General features: G+C 38.2%; 1 protein-coding gene across 2 annotated transcripts in view; it reads right to left on the bottom strand.

The window, feature by feature from the left end:
* Positions 1-23,801, bottom strand: part of fam184ab (family with sequence similarity 184 member Ab) — a 300,581-nt gene that overhangs the window by 3,863 nt on the left and 272,917 nt on the right. The window contains exons 19-21 of one of the 2 annotated variants that reach the window (XM_041804790.1): positions 13,780-13,897; positions 10,827-10,931; positions 6,955-7,211 (exon numbers count right to left, since the gene is read on the bottom strand). In XM_041804790.1, coding sequence (XP_041660724.1) covers positions 6,955-7,211; positions 10,827-10,931; positions 13,780-13,897 — 480 coding nt within the window. The remainder of the gene's footprint in view (positions 1-6,954; positions 7,212-10,826; positions 10,932-13,779; positions 13,898-23,801) is intronic. The other variant, XM_041804791.1, reaches the window with a different exon arrangement.

Below are 23,801 nucleotides of genomic sequence, written 5' to 3'. Positions count from 1 at the left end.
TGCTTTGACTCAGTATCATGAGAGAGAGATCTCCAGTGCAGCTAGTTTATCCATTAAAGTTGTGTATGAACCGATGTCTTGCTTGTTTTACATCTGAGATAGTTAAACGAGTGCTGGATTTCGCATAAGATTGCAGCAATTGCACACAATTTATAAAATTCTCGCAACAAGTCTGACACTTGTAATGCAGGAAAATCCTGCAATCCCCCGTATATCACGCTGTAAACTGACAAACCGGTGAGAAATGTGGTTAAAATCAGCGACAGTTGGGTTCATCTCCGCACCAACTCCCTCCTGGTCTTCTCACCACAGCAAGCAGAAATACGCATTGCCCCTCACTGGTGTGTGGGGGCAGGTGTGTCGTGAATATCGAGAGGGCCAACGTGCTGTTTAGCGTCTTCCATATCAAGTTGGTTGGTCACCTCTGGATCAACGGCCCATTTGCGCATGCATGACGGCATGCTCGACGGCAACTCTACTTGGACAAACTGCCCAAAATAAGATGCCAGAGATTTCAGGGATTTTGAGTTATTCTGCGTTGTAGATGGGTTAATTGCGTTAAAATTTTTAATCAGATTAATCATGATGATGGATTAATCCGCAATAACACGTCAATTTTGACAGCCCTAATGGGATTATGTACATTATCTGTCTACTATTTGTTTATTATCTATTTTGGACTGGCAGTTGAGAGAGGAAACAAGACCCGGCCATTTATACATACAGTGCTTAACAAATTTATTAGACCACCTGTCACATTTGTCCCAGAGACCATCCAGCATCATGAAGTACTTCAATGAGGACTCTTTCATTTTCAGTGAGCTCTCCAAGTTTTACCATTTTGAACAGGAATGAGGGATTTCAAACTGAATTCATCTTTTTATACCCAAATTTGAGCCGGCTCACTGCGTTTTTCTGAGAAGTCAGAAATGAATCAAGTAAAATGTTCAACCACTAAAACTCATTTTTCTGTTCAGGAATGCAAGTAAATAACTATAATTTGACATATTGATCAAGAAATAATGATGTGCTTGACTATTTTTTCAGTTGTTTTGTAAATCAGTAAATTTGAAAATTCATGGATAACAATAATAATTCTATTTTAGCATTAAAAATATCATTTGGGTTAAAGAGCTTTTAGCATTGCAGAAACATAAAATTTATATTTATTATTTATACCATGATTCTTTTAAGACAGCTGTGGCATAAACACTTTGGGGTGGTGGTCATAATAAATAATATGTTAACTTTATGATTTAAATTTAAAATTTTAACCTTAAGATTTGATATATTGTTTAATTTGAAGTTATGATGCCTTGTATTTTAGTGGTCTAATAAATTTGTTAAGCACTGTGTATATAATTTATATTTATTATTTATACCATGATTCTTTTAAGCATTTTTGTTGGTGTCCACCCCCCCCCCCCCCCCCCCGTAAACCTAGGGGAAACACTGGATCATCATACATAACTATAATATTTAACTTTATGATTTAAATTTACTTTAAAGAATTTTAACCTTAAGATTTGATATATTGTTTAATTTGAAGTTATGATGCCTTCACAATTCTAAAAGTATTTTAGTGCCGTTGAAAATTAACTTGTTTATTCGTCCTAAAAGTATTGATTTGGGCAATGTTTAGCCACTTTTTTTTTCTAAAGTATCCATTTAGCATCAGTATCCTCAAAATCTCTGACAATACCCAAACCTAGACACTGTTGCTTCAGCCGCCATTTCTGAGTTCATGTGCTGTCCTGTCAGACCACCCATCCCTCCTGACGGGGATAGTCTCCTGCTGTGAAGTGTGAATGTAAACAACAAACTCATTAAGATTTTGGGAGCAGGGCAGTGAAACCTAAAACAGCTGGAGAGAAACTGTTCACAGTTATTTGGTACACTCATTAATGTTAAACAGCACCTGAATGTCCCAGCGAATTAAGTTTGTCGTGTAATAAAATTTTCTGTCTAATGTGAATATTAGAGTATGGCAGTGATTTAAAGGGTCGGGGTTTACAAACTGGATGTCACTGTTGAAACTGTAGAGACTTTTACGGCTAGTGCCGAGGGATCCTGCTAAATACAAATGTTTGTCAAGAGCAAAGAGAGTGGAGGGACAGTAGGACGAGTCTGAAACATTTCAGAGCAGATCCATAATCTCTGACCTCATACTGTCACTGAAGACCTCTCCTCTGCTCTGATAGTGAGTGCTGCTGATACTCCTGCCCTCTAACCAATGAAAATAATGTGCTTTTTGTTGTCAGAAAACCTGGATCACCTCTAAGAGAGTGTATCTGCACAATTTCACATCAAACCTCATGTGCAGTGTTAGCAGGTTTGTTTACAGCGTTTGCAAAGCAGCCACCACACGTCATTCTTTACAGAACAGCAGCAAAAACATGCAGCAAGATCATGAATATACAAGACATGCTGGCACGCACACCCTCTCACTCATGCTTTTAATATAAACCCTTAAAATTAGAGTCTTTTGCATGCATTATATAAACTGCATGTATTCATGGTAGAAGCATGTTACATAATTAATCATCACACCCCAGCAACCAATCACAGCCATTTTTAAGAAATGAGAAGAGCATTTATTGGACCACAGAGTCAAGAAAAAGAACTGTATTTCAAAATAAAACACCACCACACACAGAGGGGACAGTCCACGATAGCAAAAGACAATATCTACTTCATTAGAAACCACAAAATAATTGTCTGTACAGAAAATAATCCATCATTTCCAGTAGATAGAGAGTCTAAAGTGCAGCTTGTGCAACATGCTGAGATCAAGATGAGAGGATGAGCATGGAGAGACAAAATGCCCAACAAAAAGCCACAAAATAACAGAAAAGGGAAACTCATCAACATGCACACTGTAACATGTTCACATTGACGGACAAACAGAAAGGATTAAATTAAGATATAAACATGCCCCTTTTGCATTCCAAGGCCATTCTTTGAAGCTTATAAGCAGAGAAATACTTCAAATATCATAAGACTTTGGATGGTGGGTCTGTTTCTGCCCTTTACAAAGCAAAAAAAATAAAGGAGCAAAAGTGTAAAGAATGCATTATCTGCTCTGCAGTTACCTGATAGCATTATCATCAACAGCTACCTTCCTTTAGTGTTACCTTACTGTCATTATTTTATACAGTTAAAATTGACATTTAAACAGTTTAAAAAGATTACATACACTCCTGACTTTAGTATGATCACAGAAGAATTTGATGCTAGCGTATTTAATTTAGGCTAACATTAGCTGCTTTCCCTGGCGTTTGACATTTCCTTGTAGATAAAGGAAGCAGCTGAAGACTGTTATGTTAGAAAAACCACAAAGTACAATTTTCTATCTCTTTACTTCCTTATTTTTTATATAATCTATAAGGCTAATCAGTTGATGGGATGCTAACTTTATAAGGTTTTGCTTATTCTTTAGTGTGATGTAACATTAGTAACCACCATGGCATACCTAACTGCTCTGTTCTGAAACACTAGTTAGTGGCAACAATGAAATAGTTAATTAGCAGATACACAGCTCATATAGTTAATGTTAGCATTGTCAGCTAGCTCACCAAAGCTAATTATCAAAGCTGGTTGTTCCTCAGCCAAGCTAAAGTTGAGCTTCTGTTATCTAAACTTTAATTTAAAAACAAGTTTGGTGGTACGCTTAAATGCAATGCATATGGTACATTGTAATTCAGCCACCAGGGGGCTCTCAATCAAAACAACAACAAAAGAAGACACCAAGGCTAGCTGGGAATCATGGGAGTGATTCTGTTCTACTCCAGTCTCCCTCCCCTTGATGAGAACAAACAGATTCATATGAAGCTGCTTATCTAAATGAATGAAACAATATTATGTTAATATAAGTGCACTGTAATCATCATGTAAACTGTATCTGAAACAGCCCATCACATACTACAGTAGAGTGCAGGATGCATCTGGCATTAGTGTGTAGTATGACTGCCAGTCTGGTGTTATTCTGCTGTGTGCTAGGCCTGGCTTTGCTGGTTTCTGGTTCTGGAAAAAAGAAGCAAATAATAGCCCAGCTAATGGCTAACAAAGCTCCTGTGTAGCATCCATTATGGTGTGGAAAAAAAAAACTCAAAAGATTTTCACAGTGATGAAATTTCACCTGTGAGATGTTTTTGGAATGGGAGTTAATGTTAACGCCAGAGGTGGAAGAAGTACGAGACCATTATACTCAAGTAAAACTACAATTACTTTGTTTTGAATTTACTTAAGTAAAAGTTCTGGTCTATACATCAACTCAAGTAAAAGTAAAAAGTAAGACATTTAAAGTTAACTCAAAGAACTGAGTAGCAATTTTTGGTACCAAAGCTTTAACAGTGAAATATGATTTTTGTGCAATAACAACACAAGAATATAGACCTCTATTCAGGGTTTTTATTATAAGGTGCACCTTATCCTAAAGTAAAATGCAACAGCTGTTTTAGGCTGAAAAATGTAATTAAGCTCATTATGTGCTACTGACTTATGTGTTATCAAAGCTAAATAACTTGCCATTTTCTTGTTGTTTGCAGAAAGCTTTATTCTATGGAAGTCCATTCCCGCCACTTGAAAAATGGGGAAGTAAGGCAATAAAAAAAAGGATCCTAAGTCATAATTATGAGATAAAAAGTCAAAATCAGAAAATAAAAAGTCATAGTTATGAGATAGAAAGTCAAAATTATAAAATAAAAAGTCATAATTGTGAGATAAAAAGTCGAAATTATGAAATAAAAAGTTCTGAGATAAAATTTCTGAGATAAAAAGTTTAAAAATGATCAGAATCAGAGAATAAGAATCTTTGTCATTGTATACAATGATTATATCTTATAAGATAAAAAGTCAAAAATTATGACTATCTATCTCATAATTTCGACTTTTTATTTCATAATTTTGACATTTTATCTCATAATTCTTATCTTATAATTTTGACCTTTTGTATAATAATTATAACTTTTGAAATCAGAATTTCGTCTTTTTATCTCACATTTTTGCCTTTTTTTCATAATTAAGACTTTGGATTGTGTTTCTTTTCAAGAATTGCCTAACTTTCAAATTTTTCCTTTATTTGGTGGAAATGGGTTTCCATAAAAACTTCCTCATTGTGGCTTTTAGTGGTTGTTTTACTCAATGCTTGATGCTTTTTAAAAGTTCTGAAGTACCATACTTTCCCTAAAATGTACTTCAGTAAATGTTAAAGCAGTAATTTTAAAATGTACTAAAATAAGTACAAATACACAATAAACAGCTTTAATTTGAATGAATGTAATTAGTTTCTTCCCACCCCTGGCTCATGCTAACAATGATATTGCTGTGGTTGCTGTCTGGTTGCTGTTTGCATTGTGAGAAAATGCAGGGCAGATTGGCCTGATGCATTATACAGATTTTTATCTATATCTGTTCAACATCGCTATATTTTGCAATCTTGCATTTTCTCATAGGCTGCATACTAAATATTGCACACTATATTTTAGTCAAATCAGAACGAACTGCTCGTATAGCAGGCAGCCTTTAATACAGACATAATGTTGTTACACTATTGATGCTGAGGTTTGCTAATGTTTGCTCTTAGTATTTGCGATCAGGGTAAACATAAACACTGAAATGCTGGTGTACCAGTTTAACTGGTGTTGGATTAACCGGTGATAGTCCAGGCAGATGCTCAGGGAGCGCGGCTTTACAGGACTCTTGTTAATCTTCTTAATAACATTAAACATGCAGTTATGCTTCCCTACTGAAAGAATTTTAGAAGAATGTGTGTCTGCAGACATTAATTTCACAAGGAAAGTGTCACAAAAAGCTGAGACTGTACTGATGAAAATATACGGAAAGAAAATATAGAAGACTGGGAGGGTGTACAGTAAGAGAAATATATTTTCTTAAGCTGAATATCTTTACTTTTATTGTTACCTTTATGAATCTGACAGACTTGGTGAGGTTTCTAATTAAATGCTGTCTGAAGCAGACATCTGTGAGTTTAAACAAACGGGCAGTAGAGTGGAGGGTCATGCTTGCCGTGTTAACTCATGGTACAATCATTTGATTAAAGGCATCACTTTATACACATTTAGTCTACATGTCATCACTTTTTGGTGGTTTTGATGAATTTGGATGACATTAGTATGATAAAATATTATAATATATCACATTTGTGGTCTGTTCAAATAACGAAAATACATGTTTAGGTGCAGAATTGCTGCAAGTGGCAATAGGGGCAGATATGACATTTGATACAGCGACAGAACGGCAGGTTTTAGAAACAGATTTTGATGTGTCTAATGTGGCTAAAAATATACATGACATCAGATTAGCTGTCTTTACATTTTTTTAGATTTTCCAGTGCAAGATTTTTACACTGTACCAATAAGAAATTATCAAGTTGAAACTTACCTGGCAACCGTTAGCTCAGGCTAGTTAAATTGGAGTGACTGTGGACTAAACTAACTTGACTCTTCAAAATATTTTTGAACTACTTGGTATTTGTATTGCAGAAGAGCAGAATCCTGACCGGTGTAGCAGTAATAACTGATAGCAAACAGTAATTTACAACATATTAAGGTGCTTGACAGCTCTTATTCTTCCCCTAGTATGATCATTTTATGCTCCTTATGGTTTCAATATGTGGGGACACAGTTGACAGGAAGAGAAAAAAACATTAAAACCAGTTTTATCCCAGATGTACCTTTTTTAAAGTCAGAAAATTCAAACCTTTTTTGGTTATTTTAAGGCTTTTATGAAAAACTCATGGCCTAAAGTACAGCTCCTACAATTAAGATTACACTCTAGATATGATATTCATATATATATATATATATTCATCATTTATGACGAAAGTGTTTAAATCTTAATTAGAAGAGTATTTAGAATGAATTAAAGTCTGTGATTGGATGATTGATGCGTGGATTGAGCAGCTGCGGCCCATCGGGGCAGAAAGGCTCTCACCTCATGAATTTCTTGGGTTCGGTGGGAGGGGTCGGCGGGGGAAGAGGTTTGTTGGAGTTGAGTTCAAGGTGGTGGATGGGGGAGTTGGGGATGGGTTCTAGGCGGCTGGGCTGGACTGGGGGCGGAGGTGGGGGCTGTGGGGGCTGCCCACTTCCTGAACCTGCCACGCCCACGCCCCTACCTGCTGCCTCCAGAGCCCTGACATTAGAAGAGCTGCTGAATCTGCTGGCTGCTGTTTTCTCATTCTTTCTCTTTTGCTACACAGACAAAAAAGAAAAAGGAGGTGCATGGGGGTCATAAAGGAGCAAAAGGGAGGTTTAAATCAAAATAATAATTAAAAGATAAGAAGAAATGAAGGGGGAAAAAGGGGAAATGGAGGACAGGGAGAGCCTTAAAGGTCCATCCAGTAAGAGACAGAAAGAGAGCAGCGTGCTAACTTGATCATATTTAAACGTGAGTGAATGGATCAATCTGAGGACTGGCATCACTCAGTCTTAAAGCACCAGGCGCTCTGAGCAGAATGAGAGTTCAGATGAGGAGAGATGTGTCGAAGCAGAAAACATCTCACACTAACAAATGGCTTGGAAAGCAAAGGAAAGCTGGAGGAAAAAGTCAGGAAGAAACAGTCCAATCAGGAGGAAGAACCGCTCGCATATTTGGACGGACAAACACACAGAAACTAGCACACGATGATCACATATCACATGTACAAATATGTGGAAAACAGCAAGAACAAAAATACTGGAAGTTCAGGAGGCCAAAGTGTCAACAGTTATATATCCATCATGCAATGAGCGTCATTCATCTCAGACATACAGTGATGAGGTCACCGTTTACAGGAGCACTAGAAGCTTCAGGCCCTGAAAACATGTCTGCAAACATCTTTACAATCAACAATAAGGATCTTTCATCAACACAGTTTTCTGCCAATGTTAGAGGAGGTTTGGCCATTTGATATGAACATTTTTCTTATATTTTTGGCGCTCTTTACACACATGTAAAGTGGGTGGGGCTACGTCTGAAAATCGAGATGCTTCGTCCTGCTAAACCTGATGCTTCTGTGTTGTTTTTTTGCAAAGCAGATTGTAATCAAGTAAGCTTAAGAACTTTTTGAAATTACCTTAATTTGACTAACACTCAAGTAATCACAAATTATGTTCAAACACTTAAATTTTTAAAGGTATAACATGTGACTTTCAGAGTAGAGGTACAGTAGATCCTACACTCTGGCACCAGTCTCTCAGACTATATCCATTTCCTTCCCTTCCTTTCTTAGTCACTATGTTTACACAGTAGTGACGAGCTACAGTGACAGCTCTACTAGACAGTTTAACTGTACTTAGTCTGATCACAGAGGGCAAATCGATTATTCTACTGGGAATATCAGACCTCACCACAGTAGGTGGCAATGGCCCTCATTTCACACACAGGTTGCAAAAGACAGGCACTCTGAAATATAAGAGTTCTAACTGATATGAGTGAAATGAAAGCTACACAGATTGTAAAGATAAGTTACAATAACACTTACATTTTTATTAGGTATATTTAAGCCTTTCTTAGATGTTGTTTCAAGTCACATGAACAGTCAGAAGAAAGCAGTTTGTCTACACTTTAAACCAGAAGAGGTGGAAAAATTTCAAAACTATTGTAACCAAGTAAAAGTACAGTAACTCTGGTTAAAATTTACTTAAGTAAAAGCAAAAGTACTGGTCTATAAATCTACTCAAGAAAAAGTAAAAAGTATTCAATTTAAAGTTTACTTAAAGTACTGAGTAGTTATTTTGGAATTACACAGTAAAATATGTTATTTCCTTTTTGGCACGAGCATCAGGAGAATAGATCTTCAACCAGGTTGTTCAGGTAAAGTCACACCTCTTTAATGCAGTCAAATACACAGCAACATTGACAGTGTTAATTTAACTCATAGAAAGTTAAATAGTTCAAGAGTGACTTCATTGGTCCACACTTAAGTGGTGTTGTTTAATTACACTTTTGAAAGAAATATTTTACAATTTGACAGCTGCAGAAACTCTTGAACATCTGTGGTAAGCTAGGTCTCCTCTGGAAGAACAAAGAAAAAGTCGACCTCGAAGCAAGGCAATATACACTGAAAAAGAAAATGTACTATGAGCCCCTTAGGGATGCCTCAATTCACAGGTGTGAACTCTAACTCGGTGGGTAACTTCACTCATGGTGTAAATGTGTCTCAAATCAAAAACAACAACAATCCACCATGAGCAGAGAGACCCAAGGTGTCATCAGCTGTCTATGGACATGATGTGGAATCATTCTATTTCTATATGCTACTGTGTAGTCCAAGTACAAGAGTATTGTACTGAAGTAAAAGTACAGTTACTCTGTGTAAATGTACTTAAGTAAAAGTAAAAGTACTGATTTCAAAATGTACCAAAAAACCTCCTTAGTTGCAGTAATTTCCGTAAATGCAATTGTTTACTTTCCACCCCTTTAAACCAGTATATCACTGTCTGACCCTCCACAAATATAAATAGCCTTTATTCATAATAAAAAAACCTGAGGAATTAGAGCTACTCTATTCTTGGTTTTAGGTTGGCCTTCTCCTGTGAATGTGCTCCTTCTTTTAAGAGCAAAAACATGCTTTTTTGTTGACATCGTAAGAGATGATATCATTATAATCTGAATGGAAAGCTTTGAGATTATATCAAGTTCTATATCCTTGAATGAGGCTTATATCGGCTGGAGTTTGGCTGTCTATCACTCATGCATTTGATTCTCTTTAATGCTACTTTTCAGGCCAAAAAAAAATAAATGTTTAATTTTCCTTTACTTCTCAAGTGGAGACTTAAATCATGATAAAGGGATCATGATGTCATTGCTGGATTATGTTCCTACCTGCTGTAAACTCGGAGGGCTAGGCCATCACCACTCGCTGATGTTCTACCTCCTTCTTCTAGTTATATTAATATCTACATTAAATAATCCTCTTATTAATGATTGGAATGTCACACATTATACCTTTAATATGAACTTGGTACTTAAATAAATGTTTTCAGGGCCTTTAAAACATTTTTATCAGCAATTAAACACAATAAAAAGGTCGAACCAAAGTGGCTTTAAAAAGCAGGTCCATGACTTTAGGTACTTTAGAGTATTTTCTGAGAGCTGTGGTGCTTAATGCAGAGGACAGAGAACCTCTTTTATTAAGACTTGGAAGCCAAGTTTTTGATTTTATAGCTTTTATACAACTCAGAAGCATTGCATATTTGCATCTTTTACGTAAAAGTCAAAGGCCTCTAAACTTTAGCAAACACAGATCGTTTAATGTGATGAAGGTTTATGGTTTTAGTTTGGTTGTAACTGTGACACCTTGGTGTGATTGCTGCAAACAAGTGAGACTTTTATTGGCAGGATTTTTGCCTCTTTGAAATGACAAAGGCTGCACATTTTCCTTCAGCATGCTGTCTTGTGGTATCTTTGTTTGTAATAAAAAGAACAAGCTTGTTCTACCATTAAAATTGATTTTTTCATATATCACCTTTTACCGTCTGCCATTGCTGTAAACTCTGAGTGACTCTGTTTATTGCACTTTCACACCGCATTCTTGTCCTTTTTCAATACAATAGAATACATATGTGCTGTTTTCAACCTTGAAACACTCTGACAGGCAGATAATGGGCTAAAAAGTCTCATTTGTTGGCAGCAATGTTAAAAATACTGTAGTCAGGATTGTTACACTGCAATAAAACCTCAGTACTGATTGTTCTTCTGCCCGATCAGCACTGATGGATATGAAATGAGATGGAGTGGATATCATCTTTGCTGCGTCTTAGATAAAGCGACAGGTATCTCGGCGTGCCCCTGTGTGTGGTGTGTTTCAGGTTTTCAGCTCCTACCTTGATGAGCGGGTTGATAACTCCTACATTAGGACTGGCGTTGAACACTTTGTTGAAGTTGGTCTCCCTGTTGACAAGCTCCAGCTGGTAGAACTTTTTATCATCCTGAAGGAGAAAAACACGTTAGCTGACAGCCGGAAAGGTTGCAGACGGCTCATGGGACTATAAAAACACTCAACATCACACATTTAATGGGCTTTTTTCTGCAGGAACACGCTCTTGAATCTGCAGTTTAATGCCTTCATGAAATCAGCCCTAAAACATTGTAAACATTTTAACAGGCCTGTGCCTCTGATTTCTATTCTCTACCACAAAATGGGAGCTGTAAATGAGCTTTTAAGCACTCTCTTTACCTCACAACGAGCACACACTGTGGATGTCAGAGACCAGCCAATGACTCAGGAGGAAACATAAACGTGAGTGCAGCACTGTGACAAATTCTAAGCTAATTTATGAAGTCACCTTCATGTGATTAGTGCAGTGGAACCGCAGAAACCTTGAAGTTAGCGTCAACAGAGTCCCAGACAAAGACAATAAAAAAATCACAGTGTTAATGAGGGGATTATACTGGGCAGCAAACGGTCCAGAGTAAGGTCGAGCATGTCTGGGAAACAGTCTTTAAAGCTCCTGTGAGGCATTTGTAAAGATTTTGCTGACCTGTTGACTAAGGAGGTAATCTCAGGTTTGAAATGGTCGCAACCCATATTTTTAACAAATACGGAGGACGACACAATCATTAACCCCTCCCTGTGAATTTTCCCAAGTGCTGTTGAACAGAGCAAGGAATTTTAATACAGCTTTTCCAATTGTTCTAGTTTTATTTTGAATGCTTACATTATTTCAATTCACATACAGAAACAGAATTATTTCTCAAAATCTACCAGTGTCAGAATCAGGCCTGCCTTCTAGGCCCCTGACAAACCCAGAGAACAGGCCCTCCCCAGCTGTGGCTTATTGAGGATGTTGATGCGTATGTGTTGGATCAACAGCATTGGTGCTAGCATCCTAGCTAACAGTTAATTCATTTTAGAGCTGAAAAGTGTCTCAAGCTATGATTGGGTTCTGATGCTCAGATTATTTATTTGTGCCACTTTTTAACCACTTTTCACCTCTTTTTTCTGCACATTTTGCCACTTCTTGTTTGTCACTATAAGTAAATTTTCTTTTTAGTCATCCTTAATTTTTGACAGTTATTCTCCTTTATGGCTCTTTTTTGGCACTTTTTTGACACATCTTTGCTACTTTTGACCCAATTAAAACCCATTGTCATTTTTTGCCTACTGTATGAAACTCTTGCCCCCTTTAATAATTTTTTGCCAATTTCTCTCCAGTTTTTGACCATTTTTAACCCATTTTGCCAATTTCTCACCAGTTTTTGACAATTTTTAACCCATTTTGCCAATTTCTTACCAGTTTTTGACCATTTTGGCAAACTTTTGCCAATTTCTCACCAGTTTTTGACAATTTTTAACCCATTTTGCCAATTTCTCACCAGTTTTTGACAATTTTTAACCCATTTTGCCAATTTCTCACCAGTTTTTGACCATTTTTGGCAACCTTTTGCCAATTTCTCACCAGTTTTGACCATTTTATTACAAATTTTTGCAAATTTCTCACCATTTTTTTGACCTTTTTGTTTTCTTTTTACCAAATTTTTGCCAAATTCTCACCACTTTTTGACCATTTTTAACTCAGTGCCAATTTCTCACCAGGTTTGACCATTTAATTACCAAATTTTTGCCAATTTCTCACCTATTTTGACATTTTTACCCCAATTTTTGCCAATTTCTCATCAGTTTTGACCCTTTTTCCCCCAATTTTTGCCAATTTCTCACAATTTTTTGATCATTTTGGACTTATTTTTGCCAATTTTTCACCAGTTCTGGCCTTTTTTTGCCAATTTCTCACCAGTTTTGACCATCTTTGCATCATTCTGTCCATTTTTTGCTGCTCTCTCAGCACTTTTGCCCGTTTTTGCCACTTTTGACAGTTGTTATCAATTTCTTCTGAATTTTAGACCAATTGTGGCAACATTCTGCCTATTTTTACCCCTCTTTCCCCATTTTTTCCTTCTGATTTCTTGCCAATTTTTGACAACTTTGTCTTGTTCTGTCCGTTTTTGCCACTTTAATGCCAGTGTTTGACCATTTTTGCCACTCCCTCAGCAGTCTTGCCCACTTTTGCCCACATTTTGACCAAGGTCCGTGTCAGAAGACCATCAAATCTGGAGGAGCTTGAGAGATTTGCCAAAGAAGAATGGGCTGGGATTCCTCTGAAGATGTGTCAGAGACTACAACAAATGACGCAAAAAGGAGACACAACTGACTATTGGCAACAGGGGGAGTAATAATTTAGATGCTGGTAGTTTTGTGAAATATTTTTGTTTCTGTGTGCAAACTAAAATAAAAGTGTCCAAAATAAGACCAGGATGTTTGGTGAAGCTGTGGCAGTCTCCTCAAACTCACAGCTTTGTTCCCCCATTTTATCAGCAATTCTGCAGTCTAAATAGTACAAAAACATCAGCAATGTGTCATCATCAAAGCTCTCTTTAGAGTATTTCCCCATTGTATAAAGCTCTGCCATCATAACACCCTCAAACATTGATACTGGTTCTACAGCAATATTGTACTGGTGTCTCCATCTGTTCATTTACACTGTGTTGTGGTAATGCAGAAGCGTGAGCACAAGACACAGCAGGAGCTCCACATAGAGGCGCAATGTTTATTCACAGTCCCATTTCAGGTCGTGATATTTACATCCCTGCAATGTCTCAGCCATAGTATGCATGTCACAGAGGCTCAATAAGGAGAGGAAGTGATCGACTTCAGGTTTTAACATTAACAGACTGTTGTTTATTTGTTGTTGGTGTTTTATGTGGAGGATGTTAGTTTTTTGTTGTAGGATGCTGTATTAGGGTAGTAGCTAATGTGTGCTTTGTACAGCGGTTACTTACCACCAGTTTCTTGACTAGAGATTCTCTCTCTGACACCATGTCCTTCAGCTCGGCGATGAGCTGCAGATCTTCAGGACGACTCTCCCTGTTCCTGAACTTCTCCTCGGTTCCTTCCAGCCTGTAAAATGATTAAAAAAAGAAATAATCATCAATAACTGTGCAGCTTACTTTAAGACAAAAGCAAAGCAATTAAAGGAAACAACTCTGAGGAATGTACTTAAAGGGAAAAAAAACACAGAAAAAGTAATCTACAAAGGTGACCCAGGCGGTGTAATGTGTGCACTTGCATCAATACTGCAAAAAAGGCAAGCAGAAGTTGTTCAACTTTGATTTGTTTTGGTTGATTATGCCTTTATTCAGACAAGACCACGGATAGAGATCAAAATGGGGAGAGAGAGATTGGTCAGTGAAATGCAGGAAAGAAGCCACAGGTCAAATTTGAACCCAGGCCGCCCACTTGGAGGACAACAGCCACTATACATGAGGCTACCAGCACCCAAGTATGGCACCATGTACAACTCAAACTCAGGTCCCACACAGATTAAAAGTTGTGACTCATGGGCTCTCTCCTTTCATTAGTTTTTTCAATCAATAAAAAGTTATATTCCTCTGTCTCTTTCTTCTTTTCTCCTCTCATCAGAAAACCCATTAAGGATTTTTTTATGGTAAATCCAGAGACAGAGCTCCTCTGGAGGTTGTTTCTGTGAGTTATGAGAACTTTTTAAAAACCTTATAATGGATTTTTGTTATTTTCAGACCAGCCCTCAGAGATATCACCACTTCTGATTCATTTGAAATCCGGTGACATTTTCCCTAATGCAACACACGCTAAAGATCGCTGAGCACAATGAGCATTAGGAGGCTGGAAAATACTTCAAGCGAAAAACACCCAATCATAAGTGACAGTTTAGGCCGGGAAATGACTCATGTTTAGAAATTGTTATAAAAGGGAAAGGAAAAAGCCTCTTAAAGTCTCCATTCGGCCACAGCAGCTTGTAGTTTAGAGAGCATATGCAATCTGGATGCTTTTCAGTCTGATAAATGTGTCATTTAGACGTATGCAATCAATATCATACAAAACATTACTCACCAACCACGTTATATATTACCTTTATGTCAGCTTTATAACTGAATAAGTTTAGTTACAGTTAGTGGGTGTTTCCAGGACATTTAGAAAGTAAACAGTAAAAATAATTTAAATGCCTGTATGTGACACATGTTACACATGAGTACATGAGATAGCTCAGGCTTGATGTGTGGGATGTAAACTACAAACATGGTTACAATGCTGGATGCTGCTCATCTTAATTCTGAGATCAGAATTAACATTACATTGTCATTAATAATCAATAGTAAAATCAGAACAGGTCAGACTGATGACTGGTGGTATGAACTTAACACTCCCAGTGTATCAGTTTAATGAGTGACCATGTTAACTGGTGACCGTGTTCATAGATGTCTCTTTGTTTTTTTATTATAATGTAAAAATATTCCCATTACATATCTTGAAAAAAATTGAAACTTATGGTAGTTTAAATTTTATCTTGGAACTTGGAAATTCTGAAGTGCCAGTTGGATGTTTCAGCCTAAATCCCCCTGAAGTCAGAATTCCAACTCGGAATTCAGTACAACTTCAGTACCTCGAGATACCAACTCATAGAAATGGCAACCAAAGCGTAACATTTTCCCAGCTCCCACATCTGACTTTTGAGGATTATACAAACAGCCATGAGCACACTCAGCTAAAGTCACCACTCTGCATGGTCACTGATTGAACTGTAACACCAGTCTAATCTAGATTTATTTTTTGGGGCTTTTGCCATTATTGCAGACATAGGAAAGAGCCACAGGCCAGACTTGAACCCGGAGTGCTATCCAATCACTAGGCCATTGGTTCTCAAATGGTGTGGCAAGGCACAAAATTACTGTACGCTCAGTCAGGACCACTTTGTCAAGAAAAACACATGATTTGCAGTCATTAATAGTTTTACTTGATTAGCATTTGTAAATTTGCACTTATTGCTGTTAAAGCAGTTTAAATATGGCAGCATGAGTACCATTAGCCAATAGATTGCATAGAAGCAAATCAGCTGACTGCTGATGAGGGCTTGTGTGAGATCAGCTGATCTCAATTATATAACAGTGCTTGACTCAGTGGCCTGTCTGAACTAATGCTATCTGCTCAATTCACTGTAACATGTTTTAAAAAGACAATTTTCTACAGCTATGGATTTGGTGTGCCTTGAAATTTTGACTGATCACGCCCAAAACATCAACTTTTACAACAATAAGTCACCAGCTGGTCTGACAGGCATGTTTGTCTCTGTGCTGTGACAATATGTAGGGAATTGTAGACTAGCAGAGTTTGTTTTAAACTTTCTCCCTGCTGCTGTGTTGACTGTGTATACTGTGTCTCGCATCCATGTCACATTAGATTTTGTGCATGTGGAGAGCCAACTTGTCAAACCGACACAAAGGATGCATGGCAGCCATGACACATCTGCATATATCTCCAGCCAGACAGTCGATGGTTGAACCTGAGCTGTCTCCTTCAAGGACTAAAGCCTCTGCACATGCGATGCACAATGACCACAAGGCTTTCTGACCCCCATATATGCAAATCTTTGCAATGGCAGTCGTCAACAACGGCTGTTCTGGGTGTGTAATTACTTCTCTGATACCTGCAGTACGCCCCGACAGTGGTTAAAGCATTTTATTTTACTTACACTAATATAAAATCATTATAAAAATAAATTATACAAAATAAATAAATGATAAAGAATGAAAATATTCAATCTTGATGGTCCTTTTTGCATGACAGGGTATTGGGGCCACTTGTGACAAAAAGCTCAAAATGACTATGAAGTTATAAATAAACAAGAAACCAAACTCAGAATTTTGCATTTATTTATTCATAAATTCACCTCAAAAAATGTGAAATTTTGGGTTTAAAAAGTCATGAGTTTACAAGAATGGATGATGCAGTCATCCATGATTCACCTAAATCCCCACAACAAACTGCAGAGCTGCTGAATAGACAATCGGTCTGCGTGTCTCAGTGGGTGAAAAACAACTTTATATCTGCTGTAATTGACATTCTTTTATGTCTATTTTATTCTATTTTATCATGTGTGTTTGTTCTTAAAAGCCTAGTACAGTAGATTAGCCACAGTGCATCAGCTGTACTCCAACTGGATGCAAAAGTGCTTATGTATTGCCCCTGACAAATACACTGATGAATAAATAAATAGCTCAACTTTGACCTTCATGGGCTCCCATGTAGCTGGGGCCCCTCTTTTCCTCCCTATGGTCAGCCTTGCAACCTTGTAACAGCCCCACAGTTCAGTTAAAGCGTTATTTTTCTGCCTCTTAGTAAACATCCGTGGCTCCTTTTGGCCACTCAAAACTTCTCTGAGCCAATAACTACTGTAAAATTCAGCCTAACAGCCTTTCACCTCCCACACTGCCACAGAACACGCCACAGAGGGCTATCTTAGTGACATCTCTGCCACAGTGTGAAATCACACTTTCTTTAAGGCTGAGGACCAGAGCAGCTTGTCGGCCTCTCAGAGGGATGTCCGCTGACGTACAGGAGCAGCCAGCGTAGACCGGCTCAGTGACAGTGATACATACTGATTTTTATCTGATACTCTGTGCTGGTCCTTCTGATAGCCAGTTCATCGTTTGGCCTCTGTTTGTCAAACAGTTTTCAGCAGTGAGGGCATCACCATCATGCAGCTCTTGATCTGAATTCTGATCAAAAATGAGCCAACATGTTCACTCGTATCATGGTTATAAGACTGATAACAGAGATCTGCATTATTGAGCTACCTAAAGCAGTGCTGATAGTGTTTTGGCTACTTTTAGGGAGCAGAAACAGCAGAAATGAGAACATCAGAGTTAATCCTCTTAAGTTTTTCCCGATTATATGAGAGCAATCAATTGTCCATTAACACATCCATCAGACCCAGCCAAACGAGGGCGGTCTGCAAACACTGGTGCATCACTGTGGACCTGTAAAAGCTACATTCATTTTTTGGCTGTAAGAATGGAAAAAGCCAAACTCCTTCAAGCTAAATGCACACTAGAGAAGCATCATGGAGCTGCCAAATAATACATCAAGCAGAGCAGAGCAACATTAGCGTTCAATTTCAGAGTTTGTGGGTCTATTTTTTTTCTGAAAAAAGCAGTGAGCTCAGAAAATGGCTAAAGAGTTTCAAACCGAGCGTGTGGAGTAAACAGTAAACGGGAGAAGCTGGGTGTTAAAGACCAGGCAGGGAGCTCAAAACCAAAACAAGTCCTTCAAAAAAATGAGCTCAAAATCAAACCGGTACCCATAAAAAAATGAGCTTTCAACCCAAGCAAAGCTCAAAAAGAGCTCATCTACCCAATTACCAAGGGCAAAAAGTAACACAAAGAACTTAAAACCAAAGCGCTGAGCCCAAAAACCAAAGCTAAGACTTCAAAAGTGAGCAATAAGCCTACAACCAAAACAGAGAGCACAAAAAAAGGGCTATGTGCAATAATATTAGCACTTTAAATAAATAGGCCAAGGGCAAATTTGCAATTTCCTTAAACACACATGACCATGCGCAATACATCAGCACTTTAGCACTTTAACATTTGCCTTATGCACTTGAACCACAATGGCTACTTTATTCAAACAGGATCCCCATGGATGTGATGACTTTGCTGCCCTCATTGGAGCTCTTGGGGGTTCAGTGCCTTGCTCAAGGGCACTTCAGCAGTACTCAAGAAGTGTCCTGGCACCTCTCCAGCTACCAGGCCAAAGTCTGGATATGGTCTGACTGGGACTTGAACTGGTGATCCTCCAATTCCCAATCCAAGTCCTTCCAGACTGAGCTACTGCTGCCCCAAAGTCATGCATCCTGCTCCTGTACTGTTATTTGACTCTTTGTATTATATTGTACCGTTTATGTTGTTTGGTCTCTTGGTGTTGTCTGAATTAATGTAGGCTTTTCCCCCCTTTATTGTTATTTTATTTATTATTATGGACATGTTTAATGCACTCTTTTCTACATATACCGTAAACCTGCCAGGGACTATAGATGGAAATAAGCCTATGGCTACAATCTGGCACATGTACTGTATGTGCTCCATCCCTTATAATAAATTAATCAAATAAAAATAAAGAAAAGCAAATCAAACCAGCTCAAAACTGAACCCAAACGATCAAATCAAAACAATGAGCACAAACAGAAACTCGAATGTCACTAAAAGAAGCAGAAAAAACAAATCAATAAGCATTAAACTAATTCAATGAGCTCAAACTCAAAAACAAGCTGCACAGAAGAGATCAAAAACCAAAACATTAAAAAAAAAAAATATGAAAAGAAATCAAGGTGCTAAAAAACAATCAATTCGTGAAAAACAGAATCACTGAGGCTGAAACAAATTTAGAAACACTAAAGGGAACTAAAATACCACAACTGTGAGCATTAGAAACAAAACAAAGAAAACAAAACAAAGCACATAACAATCAAAGACCTCAAATACAAAATAGAGTGATTAAAAAAACAAAGAGCTCAAATCCAAAAAAAAATTGCTAGGGTTAAAATCCAAAATAAAGTACTTAAAAAAAAAAAAAAATCAAAGAGCTCAAATCCAAAACAAAGTTCTAAAAAAATCAAAGGGTTCAAATCCTAAACAGAGTACTGAAAAAATCAAACAGCTCTAAAAAATAAACAAAACAAAACAAATCTCAAAACAAAAAAACAAAACAAAACCTCAAACACAAGATAGAGTGATTAAAAAAATCAAAGAACTCGAATCCAAAACACAGTGCCGTAAAAAAATAAAGAGCTGAAAACCACAACAGGATGCTTGATTCAAATTTAAATCAAAAAGCTAAAAAAAAAACAACCAGCATAAAAACCTGAACAAAAGGCTACAAAACACACCAAATCAAATGACTCAAAATAGAAAGAAAATGCTAAAAAACAAAATAAAAGAACGCAAAAACCAAATCACTGAGCATAAAAAGCAAAAAAAAAGGGGCTTAAAAAACACATTACAGAGCTCAAAGACCAAATCAATGAGTTAAAAACCTTAACACAAGAGGACTTGACTAAAACAATCAGCTCACTGAAAAGAAGGAAAATATTTCAGTGTCTTTTTTTAATGTAACTGAGAATCTAGCGACCCTGACATCTAGGGGTTGTTCACATTACTAGTCCAAGTTAAAGCATCTCATAGCTTTAATAGAAGGTAATGGTGAGTTGTATTATCTTTAACAAACTGCTGGCCGTTCACTGACAGAAGGAGAAACTATTTGGTGGTATTGTTTCTAAAGAGCTCATTAGTTCTCCTTTAATGGACCCAAGACAAACAATGTCTTCTCCAATGAAGCTCACTTGCTCCCACTGAGGCTGGTGGGGCGTTCATGATCAGATATGAATACTCTGTGCTTTTTTTCTGCTTAAAGTAGAACATTTTGTTCAGACGGGTACATATTACAGTGAAAATCTTCATGTAAGGTGACTGAACTGAAGCAGAATTTCCTCTGGGCCGGAGCACACCGAGGCCAAATGTTTTGTGTTCGACTATTTCACGCCCGACTGATGCAGCAGCGACAACCGAGCAGGAAAACCCTCTGTGACACCAAAAACCAGACGGTCAGTGACACATGAACCGTGTGGGACACCGCTGTCACCCATAACCTTCATCGTATCTTTGTTTTGTCTGGGATGACATGAACAGGATATTTCCAGGGATTGAACAAATCCACCTGGTGAGTCTGAGGTCATCAGAACAATTTTACTGCAGGAAGGAACATCCACATCGGCCCACTGCATGGTTACACTGATAAGAGATGTTCAAATGATGCTTCTGCACAAATTTACAGGAGAAAAGCTGCACTTTTACTAGAAATAGTTCCTTTTTGGTGAGGGCAGTGTGAGTTTTCAAGGTGCAGGAGTTTGATATAACTCAGGGCTGAGTGTGACTGATGCTCTACAGGAAATGTTGAGGAAGTGCTTCTGTTATCTCCGCCTCCTTCTGGTCCACTTATTACACATGCAGTTTAATAAACTTCACATGGAGGGGCGTTGAACATACTAATGGGAACTTTGAGGCTGAAATATTACTGATATGACTACAGATGAGTAAAAAACATACAGTAAATACATAATGTGCTTTCTAACAAGGCAGTATAAATGATCTAAACATACATGAAACTTAAATGATGCTGTTCGCTCAGTGAGGGAATACTAAAGAGAGATGAGGCTGTTGTTACCGTGGTGATTAATTACCTGGGAAGCGACAGGCTGGTGGTTTATAGATTTTAAGTTAATTAGATGGTAGACCTCGAAATGTTTGATCACTGGGTGAAGTAGAGAAGATGCAAACAAATAAAAATGCTGACCTTCAGAAAAGATGTAAAAATAACACGTTTAATCTTCAAACTTGATTAAATGGCTACTCTAACTCCACTTTATTTATAAAATGTACTTGTGAGTATGCTAATGATTTTTGTTCTCCAGAGGTGCAGCAGTTCTACAAACCTTGAAGCAAAGTGTTTAAATTCTGCCACCAGCTCTCAGTCAAAATAATGAATTAACTACATGGACAAAAATATTCAGACAGCTCCCTCTTGCAGCTATAACAGCTTCCACTCTTCTTGGAAGGCTTTCCATAAGATTTTGGAGTGTTTCTTTGGAAATTTATGCTCATTCATTTAGGCATTTATGAGGTCGGGCACTGATGTTCGATGAGAAAGCCTGGCTCACAATCTCCATTCCAGTTTATCCCAAAGGTGCTTGATGGGCTCGTTGCTGGCCAGTCAAGTTCGTCCACACCAAACTCATCAAACCATGTCTTTATAGTCCTTGCTTTGTGCATTGGGGAACCGTCATGTTGGAACAGAAAGGGCCTTCCCCAAACTGTTGTCACACATTTGGAAGCATAGCATTGTCCACAATGTCTTGAAAGTCAGCCCCATACCATCATCCCTCCTTCACTAAACTTCATAGGCAGGTAGGCAGGTAAAGTTCTCACGGCATCCACCAAACCATGACTCTCCTATCTGACTGCAAAACAGAAGTGTGAATTGTCACTCAAAACATGTTTCCACTGCTCCAGGGTTCAGTATCGGTGTGCTTGGCACTGGACTCTGTGATGTGAGGCTTGCATGCAATGCCTCGGCTATGGAAACCCATTCTATGAAGCTCCCGTCGCACTGTTTTTGTGCTTACATTAATTTCCACGTATAGCAGCTGTGAGCGTACTGCGGAGCAAATCGCTCCCTCTCTAGACAATCAGAGCAATTCCACTGCCCACTCCAGTCCGGCACCAACGCGTCCCTTAATCGCCACTCTGCTGCATTTCACTGGAGATATGCTGCAGGTCGATTTTCAGCGCTGGTCGTGCAAAACTGCATCAACCCCCATCAATCAGAAAGCTCCAAATAGGAACTCAAAAGCGTAGAATATCCGGTACTTTCAAAATACAACACAATGCATGGAATCCTGATCATAAATCATCACGATATCAATATTACGTCTCATCTTGCAGCGAGAGCAAAGGGTCACCAGGAGGTCAGGGGTCACAGAGCTACAACGGTGCCATTGATGAGGAAAAGTTAACTTTTGAGGAAATTTAGCCAAAGATTTTACATAAAACCACGGATCCTTAAAGCAACTTTAACTTCCTAGTGGTGTAATAAATGATATCATGGACTCATACTGTAAGGGATGATAGATTAACCCCAAAAAAGGTAAAATAATCAGGTGTTGACATATTTTTCCTGCGTGAACCCCAGATCTCCCATGATCTCTGCCCTCTGATCAGGGCTGTGCGCTGTGGCGCAGTGATCTAAACAAACTCCCAGTGAGCGAGGTTGCTCCCCCTTGGTCAGAGCAAAACCATGGCGCTGTAGCGCGCGGCGCAGACGTTGTATGTGGAAATTGTAGGTAATGCTAATGGAGGTTCAGATAATAATATCACTCACAGTTAACTGAGTCTAGCAGTTATTTCATAACTTCACTATGTAACTACTAGGAATATACCAGATGTGTAATACTTTGCATTTCTTGCACATATTTCCCTTTTATATGCCTTATTTTATTCCTATTCCTGTTTATTTCTATGTTCCTTTATGCAATATCCCCCACAAGAGCAACAGTACATCCCCATTTCTCCCAGGGATATACTGTATGAAGTATTTCTGATCCAGATTATCTGATGATGTTTCTCCTACATTTCTATCTCACGGAATCATTTCTCCTTATAGGTTCAGACTTTACATCTAGAAGTGGATCTTCCTCTCTATGTATAACAATAAACACACATTTGACTAATAAACATGTGTGATATAAATGTAAGTCTTGCTTTAGTCCAGCAGGTGGCGCTTTGCTGCCAGCTGAGTGAGCCTAAAAGGAGGTCATCTGTGAGGAGGCCACTCTTTCTCTGCATATTTTCTGCAGACTTCTCTGCCTCTGTTTGGCCTTTATCTTTCTTTATCTCACCCTGTTTTTATCTGCTGTCCTCAGTTTATCTCTGCAGCTCAATAACTTTCCCCCCGAGGGTTTGGTTCAGCTCATTTCCCTCATGACTTGGCATCATCCACTGCCCGTTGGCAAAAATGTACCTTTTAACTCACTTCTCTCTTTCTTTTCTTCCTTCATTCATCTCCTCTGAGTCTTTACCTGCAGCCATTCCGGCCACGTCTCACTTACACTCTTCTCTTTATCCCTTCATACACTCCCTAAAGCTTTCTGCTGTGTTCTTCTACTTTACCGATACATTACGACTCTGTCATCACCTGGTACCTGAGTTAACCTCTGCCTCCCTCTCACTGAACGTCATCTGAGCATCATCAATAATGGAAGCCTCCCTCTGCAGCTTTAATAATACAGAAATGTCATTCCACTAATTACATTCTTAGACCTGAGTATGATTACTTCCCAAAGCAAAAAGGCTCCATTTCATGCCAGTTGTTCCATCTGAGTCGAACATTTTGGATTCCCGTGGGCTCGTCATCTGAGAAAGTTCTGGCTGGTTTT

The sequence above is a fragment of the Cheilinus undulatus genome, linkage group 14 (assembly GCF_018320785.1).
Source record: "Cheilinus undulatus linkage group 14, ASM1832078v1, whole genome shotgun sequence".
Classification (NCBI taxonomy): Eukaryota; Metazoa; Chordata; class Actinopteri; order Labriformes; family Labridae; genus Cheilinus; species Cheilinus undulatus.
Note: the sequence above shows the minus strand (reverse complement) of the source record. Positions and strands in the feature narration are given on the sequence as shown.